The sequence below is a fragment of the Sphaerodactylus townsendi genome, linkage group LG03 (assembly GCF_021028975.2).
Source record: "Sphaerodactylus townsendi isolate TG3544 linkage group LG03, MPM_Stown_v2.3, whole genome shotgun sequence".
In the NCBI taxonomy this organism is placed as follows: Eukaryota; Metazoa; Chordata; class Lepidosauria; order Squamata; family Sphaerodactylidae; genus Sphaerodactylus; species Sphaerodactylus townsendi.
In genome coordinates, this window is record NC_059427.1 from 116,092,053 (window position 1) to 116,111,012 (window position 18,960).

The window sequence follows — 18,960 nt, forward strand, 5'->3', positions numbered from 1 at the left end:
CGACTCAAGAGAATTAAAAAGCAAAAGAGCAACAACAGAAAACGAATTCCCACACAAAATCATCTGCAACATTTGGGGACAGGAAGAAACACAGCCACCAACTCAATGCAAAGCTGGAGACAGGATGGATGGGGAGCGGAAGCAGATCAGTTTTTGCAAAAAAAAGCATCCTGATTTACACAATGGCAAACAAGTTATTCTGGGGTATCAATAAGAAGGGCATAGATTTTAAGACCACCACCTAATTTGGCCTCAAAATACACATTTTCTTCCTGCTAGTTACTACCAATAATAGATATTGATAGACCTCTCCTTCATGAACCATTTTTTAAGAATTTGTTTATTTTGCACTTCTAGATAACACATACATAGAAAGGTAGTAATAGTTTTGCATGAGCTGCAAGCAGAGGTAACCTCTGTGGGGAGTCTTCATGGAGAAACTATAGTGTAAAACTATGTAAAACTATAGTGAAAGTGAGTGGGTGGAATGGGGCGAGCTTCAGCCAATCCGAATGCAGAAAACGGAGGCTGCCCTCACATGCTTGAAAGAGACTACGGAAGAGCTCGTGGTGCTTAAGCGGTGCTCATGGGAAAGCCCTGGGCTTGTGGGGAACCATTTGGGGCTTCCCTCACTGGCCCTGATTTGAGTGAAGGACAGAGCTGGGCAGCAGTGGGGAACTACAAGCAGGGTGAGAAGCCCTGCAGCAGGTGCAAAATCAAAGTTAATTAATTTATTAACACTTATTATTAACTCTTAATTTATTAACACTTGTGGCAACTATTTTTTAAGAATAATGCATAATTTTTAATTCTGACAATTTAATCCATTTTTGCTTAATCAGGTGAATTATCACGCCAGGTAGAGGAAAAAGATTCGCTGATCTCTCAGCTCTCAAGAGGCAAGCAAGCCTTTACCCAGCAAATAGAAGAACTGAAAAGGCAGCTTGAGGAGGAGACAAAGGTGTGGTTCCATTTTTTTCTTTTACCACTACAATACTGGACTTTGCCATTTATTATTTCCAAGTATGATTATTAGTTTGGGTGCTGTGTGGTTTCCGGGCTGTATGGCCGTGTTCTAGCAGCATTCTCTCCTGACGTTTCGCCTGCATCTGTGGCTGGCATCTTCAGAGGATCCTCTGAAGATGCCAGCCACAGATGCAGGCGAAACGTCAGGAGAGAATGCTGCTAGAACACGGCCATACAGCCCGGAAACCACACAGCACCCAAGTGATTCCGGCCGTGAAAGCCTTCGACAATACATAAGATTATTACTCTGTAGAGTTTAGTTTAGTAAAAAAAAATGGACTTATATATTTTTTATAATTTCTCCAAACACTGTGGGATCCCTGTCTCTAATCAAACTCTCAAAACGTTTTTCTTCCCATGTGCCATTTAGTAAAATGTCCACCATTCTTAATTTCAGAAGTGCTGAGAAACTTAACATTCAAAAAAGCTCTCTAGATATCTAATTATGGTGGACTCCGCAACTTTCCAATTGGCCAGGAGCATATCTGGAGCACTTTTGGCAACCAACCCCTCCAGCTGTCTACTTGGTCTAGCAAAGAGATAACGGGTTTCATTATGCTGCATTGGATCTTGTGCTTTCTTTCTGCTGTTTTCCTCTGGTGAGGAAATATGCAAGAAAGAAGGCATACAAGGTTATTGAACCCAAGTCATAAACACTGCTCACAAAATCAATATACAGAAAGTTAAACTGGATATTGAATTAAGCTATTAGAAAAGGCCAAAACGGGCTCGAGCCCATAAAATTGTATCTTAGCATATTTGTTAGTCCTTAAGGGCCACACGGTTGTTTGTTGTTTTTACAACAGACTATGGAATTTTTCACTAAATAATGTAACTCTTTATCTCAGGCCAAGAATGCACTAGCTCATGGTTTGCAATCTGCTCGTCATGACTGTGACTTGCTGCGGGAGCAATATGAAGAGGAGCAGGAAGCCAAGGCTGAGCTACAACGTGCCATGTCCAAGGCCAACAGTGAGGTTGCCCAGTGGAGGACCAAATATGAGACTGATGCCATTCAGCGCACTGAGGAACTCGAAGAGGCCAAGTGAGTGCTGGTAGCTGTGGTATGCACCTGTGTGCACCTGTGTGTGCATGCAGGCGTATGTGTGCGAGGGGAGAGGGAGAGAGGCAATAAAAGCATTAACTTGTGAAAAGTGTATTGTGTGTCAAAAGTGTATTTCGCACAAGAACACAATATGTCTTTATCTGGAAAGGAATGCAGAAAAACAGTTACATGTATCAGAGTTCACAAAAAACAAGCCACGTGCTATTATTTTTGGGGGGGCAGGGAGCAGAGTAGCTGCAGGAAAGTTTGCATTATGATACAGTGGCAAGATGGTGATTGAATGAAAAAGTGTATTTTTGCTAAATATACTGTGTCCTCAGGACACCCTAAAAATCAATTCACTGCCAACCAAGATTAACTTATTTTTAAAAGATATTTTCATGTCTTCATTTATACCACACTTTTCTCCCCACTGGGAACCCAAAGTGACTATCTACATTCTTCCATTCTCCATTTAATCCTCATACAAATCCTGTGAATCTAGCCCTCGGTAACCCAGAAAGCACCTGAAGCAGTGTAAGGATTCAAACCTAAGTCTCCCAGATCCTAGTCTAACACTGCAACCATTATACCATGGTGGGTCTCATTTGTGTCACAAATCAATCACAGCATGCATGTGGGGGCACAAAATGGCTTTGTGCCTTTATATCCATTGCTCACCTTGTGCCTATACATTCCATTCTCTCAGGAAAAAGCTCGCCCAGCGCCTGCAGGATGCTGAAGAACACGTAGAGGCTGTGAATTCCAAGTGTGCTTCCCTCGAGAAGACAAAACAGAGACTTCAGAATGAAGTGGAGGACCTCATGATTGATGTGGAAAGGTCCAACGCAGCCTGCGCAGCTCTAGATAAGAAGCAGAAGAACTTTGACAAGGTAGACAGAAATTGGATACTGATGTAGTATTACTGGCCAAGATCAGAGTTTGGAAAATAGTATCTAAGGTCCTTGCTTATATTTTCTTGATGGTATTTTACAGATTCTGGCAGAATGGAAGCAGAAATACGAAGAAACCCAATCTGAACTGGAAGCTTCCCAGAAGGAGTCTCGCTCTCTGAGCACGGAGCTCTTCAAGATGAAGAATGCTTATGAGGAGTCCTTGGATCAGCTGGAAACGCTGAAACGGGAGAACAAGAATCTTCAACGTAAGGCCATTATTTCTTTTTTAAAAGTTCACAAGCTACCAGTTCGCTGGTGTAGCAGAAACATGTCAGTTATTATTCCTGTTCCAAGAAATGATGGTGTGTGTATGAAGTGCTGTCATGTCACAGCCAATTTATGGCTACCCCAGCAAGGGTTTTTCCAAGGCAAATGAGAAACAGTGGTGGTTTGCTATTGCCCCCCTCTGCTGAGCCTACTTTGGAAGTCTCCTTTCCAAGTACTGACCCTGCTTAGCTTTTAGGATCCGACAAGATTGGGCTATATATCATGTTGTGTTCCCGCCAACAAGAAATGATTAAGACACCAAGTTGTTATTTATTTATTTACTTCATTTAAACCTCACTTTTATCCACAGTGGGGACAAAAAGTGACTTATGTTGCCCTCCTTCCTTTCATTCTGTCCTCACAACAGCCCTGTGAGGTGGATTAGGCTGAAACTATGTGAAAGCCCAAAGCAACCCAGCAAGTTTCTATGGCAGTGTAAGGATTTGAACTTGGGCCTCCCAGATCCTAGTCTGACATTCTAACCATGCTGGCAGTAATGTCCTCATGCAGTCCTTCCCTCCAAAGTCCTTTCGTCTGAAGGGGTCACATTACGAGCACATTGTGAGCTACAAAACACAATTTCATCATTATGTTACTGTTATTTATAAACCACCGAAATAATCAGGCATTTTGCAGTTTTCATAAATTAATCAAGCACTGTTCACCGTCTCACAATCTAGGATAGTACTAATACTATGGTGCTAAATATTCTGTTCTGCACAGGTGATCTGTGATAAATTAAAGAAATATTCTTCCCCCTTCCCCGCCCAAATTAAAACTAGATTTTATTCAACTGCAGCATACATTTGTTTCTTCTCATCTATATGAGTCACCATGGTGTAGTGGTTGGAACCAGGTATAGTAGGAATAACCAGATTCTCATGGTGTAGTGGTTAGAATCAGGTTCAAATTTAAGTTTACAATGAAACTCACTGAGTAATCTCTCTCAGCCTCACCAGTTCACAAGGTTGTTGGGAGAATGACATGAAAGAAATGGGAAACCATGCGTGCTCCTATTACCCCTTTAAACAAAGAGTGGAATAAAAATGCACCAGATCAATCAATCATATTTTTTTGCATGCTTTGATGGAAACCAACAGAGGAGATATCTGACCTCACGGAGCAGATTGCTGAGGGAGGAAAGGCCATCCATGAACTGGAGAAAGTGAAGAAGCAGATTGAGCAAGAGAAATCTGAAATCCAGGCTTCTCTAGAGGAAGCTGAGGTAAGAATAATATTGTAAATAGAAAAAAATAAATGTATCTAATTCTGTGAAACAATACAGTAGACACCTAAAGGGACTATGAACAAAAACGTTGGAAGTATAAAGAAATATAAAATATTCAATATACAGTACTATGTTCAGAAGATAGACAATTGCTGATTTTACTCCAAAATTTACAAGTTTTAAATTGTTTTCTAAGGCCTCACTGGAACATGAAGAAGGCAAAATCCTCCGCATTCAACTTGAGCTCAACCAGGTGAAGTCTGAGGTTGACAGGAGAATTGCAGAGAAGGATGAGGAAATTGATCAGCTGAAGAGGAATCACCTGAGAGTGGTAGAGTCCATGCAGAGCACACTGGATGCTGAGATCAGGAGCAGAAATGATGCCCTACGTCTCAAGAAGAAGATGGAGGGAGATCTGAATGAAATGGAAATCCAGCTGAGCCATGCCAACCGCCAAGCTGCCGAGACATTCAAGAACCTCAGAAACACACAAGGACTGCTCAAGGTACTCTTAAATTACATTATTCCATTACACCATAAATAATAATGACTATCGCTGTACAAAGAATGCTAATTGTACTACTTGATTTTAATATTATTTTCCAGGACACACAACTTCATTTGGATGATGCCCTAAGAAGCCAGGAAGACTTAAAGGAGCAGGTGGCCATGGTGGAGCGCAGGGCTAACCTGATGCAGGCTGAGATTGAAGAGCTCCGGGCAGCCCTGGAACAGACAGAAAGGGGCAGGAAAGTGGCTGAACAGGAACTCCTGGATGCCAGTGAACGTGTGCAGCTCCTCCACACACAGGTCAGCTTCTAATGAACAGTGTACCCTTACACAGTCGCTGAGAGAGAAGAAAGAATTGTGTATAGGCCCTGTTCTAAAAGGCAAAAAATCAGCATGATGAATATGTTAGGAAAATCTGCAGTTTCCCTGTCCTTCTTTCTGAGTACCTTGCTGGTCATCATGGTTTTTTAAAAAAAATAGGAAAACTATGCCTGACTAACATTTGTCAGGCTTGACATAAAACATAGAATGGATACTGGGAAGATTATTATTTAATTCAGTTACAGAATTTTTGGTCTCCTTTGGGACTATAAAGGGAGTTGAGAAATAAGGTTAGGTATCAACATAGGCACTCTTTCTGCTCAATTCTGAATGGTTGCCCTTTGCAATCCTTACACATAATTCCCCAAGAGATGGAATGTCGTGACAACCTACTTTCCACCAATCGGTGTGCAAGACTCACTTCCTGTTGAGGAAGTGTGTCTTGCCTGGAAACTGGTGGGAATTGCATCCCGCACCAGTTCCCCTCCTGACTTTCCCCCAACCCAAGAGCAGTGGGACAGCAGTGGCAAGTTGCCCTCCCCTTCTTGCCTGGCAAAAGCCTCCCCATTCCCCGATCCTCCCTCCTGTGCCCTTAAACCCAAGCCAGGCAGGGCACAGGCAGCAAGCCACCTTTTCTGCCAGCCCGGCAGAAGCTTCCCCATTCTCCCACCCCCACTCTCCACCTCCAAATCCCCACCCCCATTTCCACTTACCCAGGAGCCCCCAACAGTCCCTGCCAAAAAAGATGAGGAGGTACAGCCAAAAAAAAAGTTGACCAGGGGAGTGGGTGGAAGAAGCGGTGGCAGAAGAGGTGGATGGGGGAGGAAGCAGACAGCCAGGAAACATGGCTGTGTTCCCCATGGACAAAATATCCTGGGATAAGGAGGTGAAACATCCCGGTTCAGGCATGGCTTCCAGGCTTAATTTGGGGCTGCCCTGCAAGATTTCCCTTATCCTGCAGCTTTCAAAAAAACAATGAAATTGGTGATTCTTTTGAGAAAGCTCATGTACTCCTGCTCCCATGCAAACACCATGGGAGACGGGGCGGTTTATTTTTCCAGGTTCAGCGCCTGCTCTCCCTACCCCTTAGGAGCAGTCAATCAGAAAGTTGGAAAAACAGAATCTACATAAATGTACACAAACTGCGTAAACTACGTAAATGATGTAAACATAAATGTTCATGTTGAAAATGAAAATAAACTGGGGGCTTGTGTATAATTCACTGGAGTTCTTCCTTCCAGCCTGAATGCACTGACGGGCAACCATGCGAAGGGAGAAACCAGGATAAAAACAACCTGGGATATATAATTCTGGGCAGAGGCGTAGCTGGGCCAAACTGCACCCGGTGCACATGCTACATTTTCTGCCCCCTCCATGCCCCCGCGGCGCCCTGCCCCCCTGCAGTGCCCCACCCCCTTCCCCCACCCACCTTCCTACACTTACCTTAGTTCCTTTCCTTTTTCAAAACTTTTTCAGGCTGCAAAAGGCCTATTCTCAGTAAAAACTGCCTGAGGAACTATACTTCCCAGGAGACCTTGTGAGCCCCAAGGTCTCCTGGGGACTGTAGTTCCTCAGGCCATTTTTACTGAGAACAGGCCTTTTGCAGCCTGAAAAAGTTTTGAAAAAGGAACTAAGGTAAGTGTGGGAAGGTGGGTGGGTGGGGGCGCCGGGGGGGTTGGGGGTGCTGTGGAGGGAAGGGGGGAGGGGCCTGGGGGATTTTTGCATCTCCCAGGCGTGCGCCTGGTGCACGGCACAACCTGCCCCCTTGTAGCTCCGTGACTGATCCTAGGTCTATCCCGGGATATTTGTCCATGGGGAAAATGCCCTGGAGGCTGAAGCATGAGAAAATTGGAGGGGGGCAAAGAAGCAATGGGAGAGGGGGTAGGAGGCGGCAGCGGCAGCCAGGAGTAGCAGCTGCTTTGCCAACAGTCCTTTGCTTACCCTTCCCCCCATCTAGAACTCATTTTATTTTAATTTAAAATGAGCTTTACTGCTAGTTGAGTATGATTCTCCTTGCAAAACATTGTTAATGTTTGATGGATCAATAATTAAGGTGATCTTTTCTATTGAAGCAATAATGCTAAACCCTTTCCCTGCCCCCCAACAGAACACCAGCTTGATCAATACCAAGAAGAAGCTGGAAACAGATATTGCCCAAATCCAGGGTGAAGTGGAAGAGACAATTCAGGAGGCACGCAATGCAGAAGAGAAGGCCAAGAAGGCCATCACTGATGTGAGCAGGAGGATGTTTTTCTTTGAAAAGTATAATCTGGCTTTCATTGGTATGGCTGGTTAATTGAGTTGGACTGATTTCATTATTAATAGGCAGCCATGATGGCAGAGGAGCTGAAGAAGGAACAAGACACCAGCGCTCACCTGGAGAGGATGAAGAAGAACCTTGAGCAGACCGTGAAGGACCTGCAGCTCCGTCTTGATGAGGCAGAGCAGCTGGCAATGAAAGGTGGCAAGAAGCAGCTCCAGAAACTGGAGGCTAGAGTGAGTAGCTGAAGTTCCTATCAGAATTTCTATGAAGAATTCTCAACATTCTATGAAGAATTCTCAAAATCAGAATTTGCCACATTCTCTGGGGCTTCAGCAGCTTGAATTCTCCCCCTCCTTTCCTTACTTAATGCTCAGCTGCTCTCAGAAATCCATCCCTTCTGAGGGTGACTTTTGAGAAGGTTCCTCCTCACCATCTTCTTTTTAATTAAACTACAGGCAGAGGTTCATAATTTTGTGTGGGTGACTTGGGTTTGAGGCTACTATCATTTGCATGGGGGCAAATCACTTTACAACTAGATATAGTGATACTTCTCATTCTAACGTATGAATAACAACTGAAATTTTCCATTTCTTTGCCCTCAGGTACGGGAATTAGAAGGAGAAGTTGAGTCTGAGCAGAAGCGCAGTGCTGATGCTATTAAGGGAGTACGCAAATATGAGAGACGGGTAAAAGAGTTGACCTACCAGGTGAGGATAGAGGCTTTTAACGGAACTAAATGTTATTCAAAAGTTCAGAAGTACCTTAAGAACCACATGAAATCCCACTGTTTTGTATTTTATCTATTCTGTTCAGTCTGAGGAAGACCGGAAAAATGTTCTTAGGCTCCAGGATCTGGTTGACAAACTGCAGCTGAAAGTGAAAGCATACAAGAGACAGTCTGAAGAATCAGTAAGCATATTTCTAAATTTGGTTTCAATTTGTGTCAGTGGCTATGGAACAAATTAATGAGCACAAAAACTGAATTCTATCAAACACATAAACAAAAGACCCAGATGTACCCTTGAGCAACACATATGCATCCTAATATAGTGATTAGAAACATGCATTCCCATTTGTATAGCAATTCACAAGAAATATGTGCACCTGAAGGCATGGAAGGAATGATTTAGGTTTGCTGAGACGCTGGTCAGCTGATTTTGTAGCTAGAAATCAGCAAATTAAATCTGGGCAACTAGTTATGTGCCCTACTGTTTACATATAGGAGTTCTAGAACTCAAGTTCTTGTGATGGTTAAAATGAGGATCAGCGAGTAACATTCTGAATAATCAACAACAACAACAACAAGCATTTACTGAAATCAAAAGATATGTGGCTGGATCCAGTGCAGCATTTTTACTGACCTCTGGGTACTGAATGTGACTCTCATGGCTGCTCCCTCCCACAGCAGTCCAAAATTCCACTTGTTAAATAATGCATGTCATTCTTATATCACACAAATTCTTAATAAAATTACAGTTTCTTGTTTACTTTTGATGTAGAATTACCAGGACTTGGATTTCAAAATTGCTTTTCTCTTTCCAGGAGGAGCAATCCAATGTGAATCTTTCCAAGTTCCGCAAGATTCAGCATGAACTAGAAGAGGCTGAGGAAAGGGCTGATGTTGCTGAGTCCCAGGTCAATAAGCTCAGGGTGAGGAGCCGAGAAGTGCAGAAGAAAGTTGTAAGCGAAGAGTAAGCTCACCGAGAAGCGTCAGAGTGATTGAAGAAATGCACAAAATGTGAAGTTCTTTGTCACTGTTAAGTCCTGTTTATTTTGTTATCAGTTTCTAGAAAATAAAGATTTGTAGATTCCTTGGCATACTGAAGAACAAATGGCTTTTGTGGTTTACTAGCTGTCTAGAATTAAGAGTGTTTGTTGTTGTTTCACACAGAATCTTAATGAGAAATGCCCTTTCTAACAGTTGTGAAAAAGTTGTGGTTTTAAAAATCTATTCTCATAAACCTTATAAAGAAGCAAAAACATTAACAGCACATTCCTGTATGGAGTAATTTCAGTGAAATAATTCCAATGGGGTGTGCATTTGGCAAAAGCCAAGCCAAAAAAAAATATTTGGGGGGAGGTGTCCTGAAAAAAAAATGGTGGTGATTTAAGGGAGTTGAAAAGCAGATCCCGAATAATTCTGAATTTGTTTGGCATTATTCTGGCTACTTTTGCCCCACTGCCATTTTTTTTTTAAAAAAACTCTCCTTTCTCCCTTTCCCCTTAAGTTATTTGTTGGCTGGGTCTCTGAGGTGGCAGGTGGTATAAACACAGACTCTTCTCCCTATATTGGAAACAATGGAGGATGGATGGGAGAACCCTGCTTCACCACCCAAGTCCATGTGGGCTTGGAGGCAGCAGATTGTGTAGAGTCCAGCCTTCAGCTCTCCACTTCTGTTGCCTCCAAACTCCACATGGGCTCAGAGGCAGCAGCAGTGCAGAGCTGAATGCTGGGCTCGTTCAGTGCTAAATGCTGCTGCCTTTAAACTCCATGTGGGCTTGGAGGCAGCTGAAATTTTGGGGGGTTGGGTTTAACAGACCTGAAAAATGTCAAATCCACCCCCCAAAAGCCAGTAAAGATATTCAGCTTTTTCTGAGGAGCTTTAACATGGATAGTGTCCACCCACTCATTGCCTCCCACTGGAAAATGGGCCCAAGACATCAGATATTGCAGCCGACCCCTATAAACCCAAGAGTCCAAAATAGAATCCATTTTATGATGCATATCTTCTCCAATCCAAATGGGCAGGGGCACACTCGAGCTTGGATGCCAGCGATCTCCTGGGGGCGCCTTCTTCAGCAGGCTTCAATGGAATACAGGATGTATGCCACGTAAAATTTTTGAAATGCCCCCCCCCCCAAAGTTTCAGGAAATGCTTCCAGAAGTGGGACACAAATTGGCTTCCTCTATCTGGAACAATTTTCAGTGGCACAGAGCGCCACGAACATCTGAGCCAAGTTCTGGGCAATGGGAACCCCCAGAATGGGATGAGATGGCCCTGCTTGGAAAACAGGTCCACCACCACTCAGATCACTATCTTATCCTTGCTGGTGGGCAAATCAGTTATGAAATCCATAGAGATCACCCTCCCAGGGGCTTCTGGTGTTCTGGGTTGCAACAGGCCGGGTTGCTTGTCCAGGACAGTCTTCATCATGGCACACACAGAACACCCCTTCACGTAACCTTCCACATCTTTATGCAATGTGAGCCACTAAAACTGTCATCGTGCCAGGTGCAGAATTTTTACAAACCCAAAATGACCTGCTGCCTTAACATCATAACAACCCTGCAGGACTTTCTGCCAGAGAGTAGAGGGGACATACAATTTACAGTCCCAAAACTAAAGCCTCCCCCCTCTATCCGCCAACTCTGGGTTAATGACCACCGCAGCTCAGATCTCCAACTCCAGATCACTATCCAGAGGAAGGGGCATCTTCCCCTGCACCCCTTTAGTCTGACTGCAGGTGATAACACCCAACCCCAATTGAGTGGGGGTGAACACTGTACACACAATTGGTTCTTTATGAACTGAAGGTTGTGGCAACCAGGAGAGAGCATCAGCCAGGAAATTCTTCCCTGGGAAGACATGCAAGGTGAAATCAAATTTTGAAAAGAAATCAGCCCAACACAACTGTATTTACTGGAAGTCTTTAGTGCTGCCAAGTTCTTGTGATCAGTCCACACCTTGAAGGAGTGCTTAGCCCCCTCTAACCAATGTCTCCAAGAGGCCAGAGCTTTCTTTGTGGCCCTAGCCTCCTTCTCTCCCTCAGTCCAGTTGAGTTCGGCCTCCAAAAACATTTGGGACTGATATGCACAGGGGTATAATTTTCCATCCTCCCCCCTCTGCAGGAGGGCTGCTCCCATGGCCAAATCTGAAGCATCCACAAGAACCACAAAATATTTTTCAGGAATAGCATGCCTAAGGATTGGTTCCATGGTAAAGGCTTGGTTCAATTGATCGAATGCAACCTGGCACTTTTCAGACCAGTTCAGAGGACACCCCGGAGTGCTAACCTGAGGACCCCTCCCCTTAGTTTTTAACAAGTCTGTTAGCAGGAGAGCTAGTTGGGCAAACCCTGGGATGAAGTCCCAATAAAAATTAGCAAACCCTAGGAAAGATTGCAACTGCTTGCAGGTGCATTGTGGTTCCCAAACCAGCACATCTTGCACCTATTGAGGGTCCATCTCAATCCCAGCTCAGTAACCCAGGAAGTCCAGCCTGTCCCGGTGGAATTCACACTTAGACCACTAGCATGATGCTGCATTCTTTGTGATGGATTTGGGGGACGACGCCTATATAAGAGTGGGCATCAGTTCCATCTCCTATTCTTTTTGACCACCAGGAAAGCCCTTCTCCTCAGACAAAAAATACAAAAAATCCCAGACTTTTTTCCGGTAACCAAATCATCATTTGAATTTCAACTGTAAAGGATTCAGAATTATTTTCTAGATGTAACTGAATTAAACAAAAAAGAAGAGAAAGAATATACATAGGGGTGCGAGGCTAAAGTTACCAGTTTGGTTCTCTGCAGCCTCCAAGCCTGAGAATTACTTTTTAAAAAATCACCTTTGACAATGCAGAGGAAAACATTTAATTGACACATTTTACAATTACTCGTAATTCTTGTATTTTACAACCTTGCAGCTAGTGTTTGCTACAATTCTTTATGACGAAAAGAAATGTCACCTGCCTTTCCAAAGGTTTTTTTTTAAAGAATTCCCTATATTTTCCCTATTTTTGCCCCACAAAGAAATTCAGTACAATCATATTCGATAACCTCCATTGCTACAAGGGACAGATTATGACTGATGAAGACTTCTTTGACTAACATCAATCTTTTTTGCAGAGAAAGATGTAATAATGGCTTCATATTGTGGGGGAGGGGGGAATTTAAAAAGCATCAACAGTTGGGTAAAGGAGCATCTTACAAGAAACTGAATGCAGCACCAGATCGGATGACGGAGGAATGAGACAGAACAACTGAACAATCCAGACCAATAAAGCTGTTTCAAGCTTGTAAAACTCTGTGATCTGTGAATCTTTTGAGTATGGAAAGATTATGATATAGAAAGTTTCTGAAGATAACATAAAGCAGAACTACTGTCAGACTCACAAATAAGGCCTCTGCTTTCTGCTTCTCATGGAACTATTATACAATGCTTGTTCTATTACGAGGAATATTCTTGCCCACTGCTCTCCCCTTTATTTACCACTTTTACAGTCCACTTTTTAACCTTGAGTATGGCTGCTAGTCCTCAAGGCTAATTCATAAAAGAAGTAATGTCTAGTTTGGCTCTCAAGCTCACCCTGTTTCACCTTCATTTATAAAACAAGAATAATAATGGCATATACAAAGATAACGTACGTAAAGTAGTTTGAATACTTCATAAAAGCAACGAGAGGCATATAAACGGGACATCAGTATTTGCCATTTGCCTTTGACTGCCCAGTTGTATTGTAGTAAGAAGAGAGAGTTCCTCATCATCCAAAAGCCCACCCCCACCCCTTGTAGCTGAAGTTTAAAGCTTTGGACTTTCAAGCTTGCCATCTAGAATAGATTTTCTGCAATTTGGCTGTTGCTTCAGATCAGTTCCAATGTGCAGAAAGAATTTTCAGTTTAAATGAGTGGATGCACGTGTTTAATTTGCTATAGCCAATGTTACCAAATGTTCAGAAATCACTTGGTTATTGAGCCTCCACGAGCGCAGGTCTTGAGAAGGTCACAGGAGTAATGCTGACTTGCACCAGCTAAATTCCTGAATGTCAGCTTTTGGATTCTTAGAATGTCAAGCGCTCCTGAAGAATGGGTTTGTGCCAGCTTGAAATTCAACCTTCCCAATCTCCCTAAGGCCCTGCCTCTTAACATTCAAAACGACTAAAGAGACAACCATCTGTAAACACAAAGAAAAGGAAAATTCTCAGACTTGCCCATTTAAAAGAAGCACTATACTGAACAATTCCAATTCCAAAGCCTTTATTGGCATTATAAATTACAAAATTAGTAAAAAGGGCATTTGTCTATTGACTAAAACATTAAAACATTAAAACAAATTAAAATCTACATTAAACATTTGCAACCAAGCCTTGTAACCCGCACACATAGAAATAAATTAGCCATTACTACTTTGTAGGCAATGATTGTGCCTGACCAGATAGTGCCTCAAAAAACTCGCAACATTCTCACATACAAAATCACAGGAACCTTTGAGTAGAAAGTTCATAACAGATGGTAGCCTGACAGCGTTTGAGCTCTCTATCAATGGATAAATGTACATAGAGCGTAACGATTCGTATGTAGGGCATTCCAAGAGTACATGTTGAACAGTCTCAACAACAGCCATATTACATTGACATAACCTGTTCTCATATGGAGTGTTATTATACCTGCCAAGAGTCATAGCATTAGGCAGAGCGTTAAAACGAGCCAAAGTATACGCTCTGTGTTGTTTGGGATTGCACAGAATGTACAAATAGTTAGCACAGTAATCTGACCGGACAATACCAAGGACTGTGGAGAGCAACTCCCCCCCCCCCTCCTGCAACATTTCCAGTTTCTCTCGTTCAGATTTAATTTCGTTATGAATTCTGGTGGCAGACATAGTTTGGAATTGATCAGCTGTTAAACCCATGTTGCTGAGCTTCTCATCTATGCCTGCCAACCATTTCACAGATGTAGATTCTGATAAGAGTTGACGTATAAAGCTATTGGGTCTGGACTCAAAATGAATTTGGGTCCAGTACTTAAATGCTCTTATCCATGCCATCAGTTCCATACTATTTTGTCCAGTTTCTCTACGGAGGGTGTCATATGAGACACATCTTGGTGACCCCAGAATTCTTCGCAAAAAGTGTAGAAGCACTATACTCTTTTGAACAAAAAGAACTCAGTAGAATTGTAACTTCATCCGCCATTCACTGGAGTGGACCATCTTTGTTTTAGAATGCTCCACTTGGGTCCTAGTGCCTACCTAATTCTGTGGCTGGCAGGGGGTGTGGGAGGGTGTTGTCAGCTCCAGTTTGGACAACTCCAGGAGATTTGGGCTTGGAGCCTGGGGAGGACAGGAACCTCAGTGGGGCAAAATGCCATCAAGGCCACCCTCCAAAGCAGCCATTTTCTCCAGGGGAACTGAACATGTAGTTATGTTTATTTGATTATGCAAATCTCGTGAAATGTCATATTTGGTGCTTGTATTTATTTATTCATGATTTACACTTATATCTCACCCTCCTCCTACATAGCAGGGCTCAGGGCAGCTCACAAAATAAGTATAATACAAATGATTTAAAACTATTAAAATCTGTCTGTCTGTCTGTCTGTCTGTCTGTCTCTATACACACACACACACACACATATACATATATATGTATATATATATGACCAGTGCAATCCAGGGGGGGGGTGTAGTTTCACATCTGCTGGTGGTTGGCACAGCTCTGTTCATGTCCAAAGCGGACTGGGGAGGTGTTGAGAAGATGTAAAAATCAAGAAAACCCCAACACTTGAAACTCACTGTTGTGTGTAAGTGGCCTATGCCTACTCTTTTGATGGTTTAAGTTGCTGGTAGGTGTCGGGGACATTTCCGGGCTCAAAGCCCTGTGGAAGCTTACTAAAGTTGGCTCCTGGGAATGCATTCCTATCCATGCCGGTAGTCCTGGCTCTGTGGTAGCTTCTGTTTATGGGAACTGCAGAGCTGCACTGTGTGCCCAATGCCACAGTATTTGCCCCTTGTGCTGGCATAAGGAGTATTTGTGTTGGTGGGTCCTTGTTTCAGATCAACCATTTTTTCTGATTCCCCATTGATGGCACCCTTAACTACATCTAAAACAACATGATGGTGCTTAACAACAACAACAAAAAAACCCAGCTCTCCTCCTAGAGATTAAATCTCTTGGTGAAACAATTTGAAGATGTCCACAAACCTGAAAAGTTAGAATATAAGCAATGGTGTAACATTGAAAATGCAAATTCAAATTAAGACTTTGACATTTCATACTAAAAAATTGAGGAGTGAAATTGGAAAAATTAGCACATTTCAAATATTCATCTCCGCTCTTTTGTGAACTCACCAGCCTCTTCTCAATGTGAGATGCATCCATTTCCCAGTTAAACCATCTTTACTGGCATTCATTCTATTGGAATGTCCTTTGAATAATGTGACATGCTTCCATTGCACCAATCAGATGCATGCATTTATCTCTTTTCATTCAACTGCCAGGGTGGTATAGCAGAGGACATGCTATACCATGGAAACCCAAGTTTGAATTACCACTCTGTCATAGAAGCTTGCGGAATGACTCTCTCCCAGCCCAACCTGTCTCAACAGGGCTGTTGTGAGGATCATATAAGAGGTGGGGAGAATGATGTTGCAAGCCTTTTTGACTCCACATTGGGAGAAAAGCAAGGAATAATTATCTATATAAAGACACCATAATGCTAAGAGTAGAGAGAAATTCTCCTCTGATATTCAAGTTAAAAATATGGTTTTCCTAGTAATTTAGTATCTTTCACCTAAGTTTTACTCTTTGCATTTCTTTCTTTTCCATATGGTGCAACCTTCATTTAAACCATAGCATATTGACACTACGTATGTGTCAATTATGTCTCTGGCCTGTACTTTGTTTATCCTGTTTCCTTGTCCACATAAGGAGGGTGGTGCTAGCAGAGGGGGCCTCAATACAACACCCTGTGGTGTGTGGAATCCCACAAGGACCAATCCGCTCCCCAGCTAGTTAAAAGTTTTGGGTTGGTTGCCATCAATTTGCAGATGACACCCAGCTATATCTGTTCATGGATGGCCAGGCGCTACCCATAAAATCTGCCCAAATGATTGGAGGTTATGATGAGGTGGTTGAAGAAGAGCCACTTGGGAAAAGTTCCCAATTCTTGATGGAGTACAACTGGTACCAGCTACTTCTGTCAAGCAGAGATGTATGGCGGAAAAATGGCACCCAGAGACAAGCCTTCTCTGAGTGCCCCCTGCATCTGGGGACAGGAGATGTGGGCCCTGCCCCCTCTCCCCGCAGCCTGGCTTCTGCCCTCCCTGTGCCCCGCCCCCACCCTCCATACTTTAAAAAGCATGTCTCTGGAGGATGGCAGTGGCTTCTGCTCTACCCAGGCTCTGCGGAAGGCAGAGGCTGGGCTGAGGGGGCCCAGAGGGTGGAGGGGGCCCCCCGTCAGCCCTGGAGGCCAGCTCCTGTTCTTCCCAGGGTCTAGGAAGGGCAGAAGCTGGGCAGCAGGGCACCACCACTGCCTTGTCTTCAGGCTTCCTCAGACCCGCCTATGTCGTCACTCTCATGACATGGGTGGGGCCTAGGGATCCCAAAGATGACAAGGCAGCAGGACTTCTTCACGATTTTGTGCCCCCAAGTGACCAGATTAGTTGCGCCTGGGGACAGGGGTTACCCCTTGTCCCCGGCAGATACGCCACTGCTGTCAAGTGGGTGTGACTCAGAATGCCTCCATTGGGGGATGAGGCAGGTCACAAACATGGCAAGGTTGGCATTTTTCCTTCTTCATCAAGCCCAACAGTTGATCTCTTCCCTATCCCATACTAACCAGGCTACAGCAATCCATACAACAGTCAACTCTAAGTTCGAGCACTGTAACTTTGCTCTATGTGGGGCTGCCCTTGAAGTTGCTCTGGAAACTACAATTGGTCCAGAATGCGGCAGCATGGGTCCTTACTGGGATCCCTTGAAGAGCATACATACAGCTTTTGACTGCTGCATTGGCTCCAGATTGAGTACCAGATTGGGTTCAAGGTTTTGGTGCTTACCTTCAAGGCCCTAAAGAATTTGGGGGCCTTATACTATCAAACTGTTTCTCCCTATATCTCTCTCAAAGGGGAATAATCTCCTAGTAATCCAAAACCATCCAGCTGTCTTAGGCAAGGCCAAGGGTCTTTTCAGATATGACCTGAGTCTGGTGGAACGCTCTGTCTAGTGCAACCCATGCCCTGAGGGACTTATTTCAATTCTGCAGGACCTATAAGAGAGGGAAGTTCTGCCAGGCATATGGTTGAGGACAGCGATCATTCTATAGATCAGTTGGCCTCCTTTCCCCCATCCTCCCTTATTCTGGTCCTTCCTTTTCCCCCTTCCCTTCCCTTTTTCTTTTCCTCTTCCTATTTTACCTATTTCCACTTCCCTGTGTACCTTTTTGGGGCCTGTGAACTCACATAGGTTGGTTGTCTCCACATCTACCTTCTACCTTATTTAGACCAATGCTCACCTACAGAAGACAGTCCACCTTTTGAGCACGGTTTCAGCATCCCCATTGAAGCTTCTGCTCCACAAACTATCCTTGTTCCCAGAAATGCAGCAGCAATGAAGGATTCCCCACTGATGAGGCGGATTGAACACGCAATCTGCTCAGGGGCTATCCTGATTGGCTGCTGCGTTGTGTTGGGGCGGGATTTTTTTAAACCTTGCGGATCCACATCTGCGTGAGCATGCACAGAACAATTCTACGCAGAGACGAAGAAACAGACGATTAAAGAAAAGCCCTGTTTCCGCACACCTCCATGTACTCGGATCCACGTGGATACGACGTGTAGCACTGCTTTGTATTTTCTTTTTTTATATATAAATTTGTATTGATATTTTGGATCATTACATGCTTATGCTATACATCATTATATTCCATCCTCCATATCCTTTTACCCCCTTTTCCACCCCACCCCTCTTCTTCTCTTCTTTAAATGTGCAGCAGCAGGTTCATTTTTTCTAGTCTTCTTTTCCAGTTGTCTTCTGTGATTCCAATTTCATTTAACCATTCTTTGAATTCAGTCCAGATCCACAACATATCCTTTTGTTTTTCTTGCCATATTTGATTTCTTGACATTATATCAAAATTTCTAATTGTATTTGTTCCCATATATATTCCATGCTTTGTATTTCCTTCTACTCAGTCAATCAGTCAAAACTGGCCCCATGATTCGTATCCACGTGGATCTCCAGTCCGCAAAATAAATAAAAAAGGCTGCGCGTGCATTGCGCACAGTCCACTGTGTTCTCATTGGATGGGAGGCTCCACGTCACTACCAGCGGTGGGAAAAACGAATCCGGATTCACCCCCATAACTTCCCCACCGCTCCAGATTGCCCACACATTTTTTGAAAAGGTCTACTTTCTTCCAGGTTCTAAAATAACACGTGCGGGGGGGTGGGGAGCACCAGAAACGGGATGAAAGCGTGTTCGGCGCTGGTGCAGTGGGGAGTTCTGCTGAAAACCTGGATATTTTGTATGACGAGCACGCATCTAATCCTCAGTGGGGATCGACCCTAGATAAGGTGGCTGTGTAGCACAGGGCGCCATTTTTTTAACCTGTGAACTGTAAATGT

At 43.6% G+C, this 18,960-nt stretch overlaps 1 protein-coding gene across 1 annotated transcript in view; it reads left to right on the forward strand.

The window, feature by feature from the left end:
• LOC125429056 (myosin-4) overlaps positions 1-9,441 on the forward strand; it is a 31,263-nt gene extending 21,822 nt beyond the window's left edge. Inside the window, exons 27-38 of the mRNA XM_048489819.1 lie at positions 843-961; positions 1,875-2,071; positions 2,781-2,964; positions 3,068-3,233; positions 4,395-4,519; positions 4,719-5,027; positions 5,129-5,332; positions 7,461-7,586; positions 7,679-7,849; positions 8,219-8,323; positions 8,430-8,525; positions 9,159-9,441. Of these exons, the coding sequence (XP_048345776.1) occupies positions 843-961; positions 1,875-2,071; positions 2,781-2,964; positions 3,068-3,233; positions 4,395-4,519; positions 4,719-5,027; positions 5,129-5,332; positions 7,461-7,586; positions 7,679-7,849; positions 8,219-8,323; positions 8,430-8,525; positions 9,159-9,311 (1,955 nt within the window). The 3' untranslated portion in view covers positions 9,312-9,441. The remainder of the gene's footprint in view (positions 1-842; positions 962-1,874; positions 2,072-2,780; positions 2,965-3,067; positions 3,234-4,394; positions 4,520-4,718; positions 5,028-5,128; positions 5,333-7,460; positions 7,587-7,678; positions 7,850-8,218; positions 8,324-8,429; positions 8,526-9,158) is intronic.
• Positions 9,442-18,960: the final 9,519 nt, after the last annotated feature.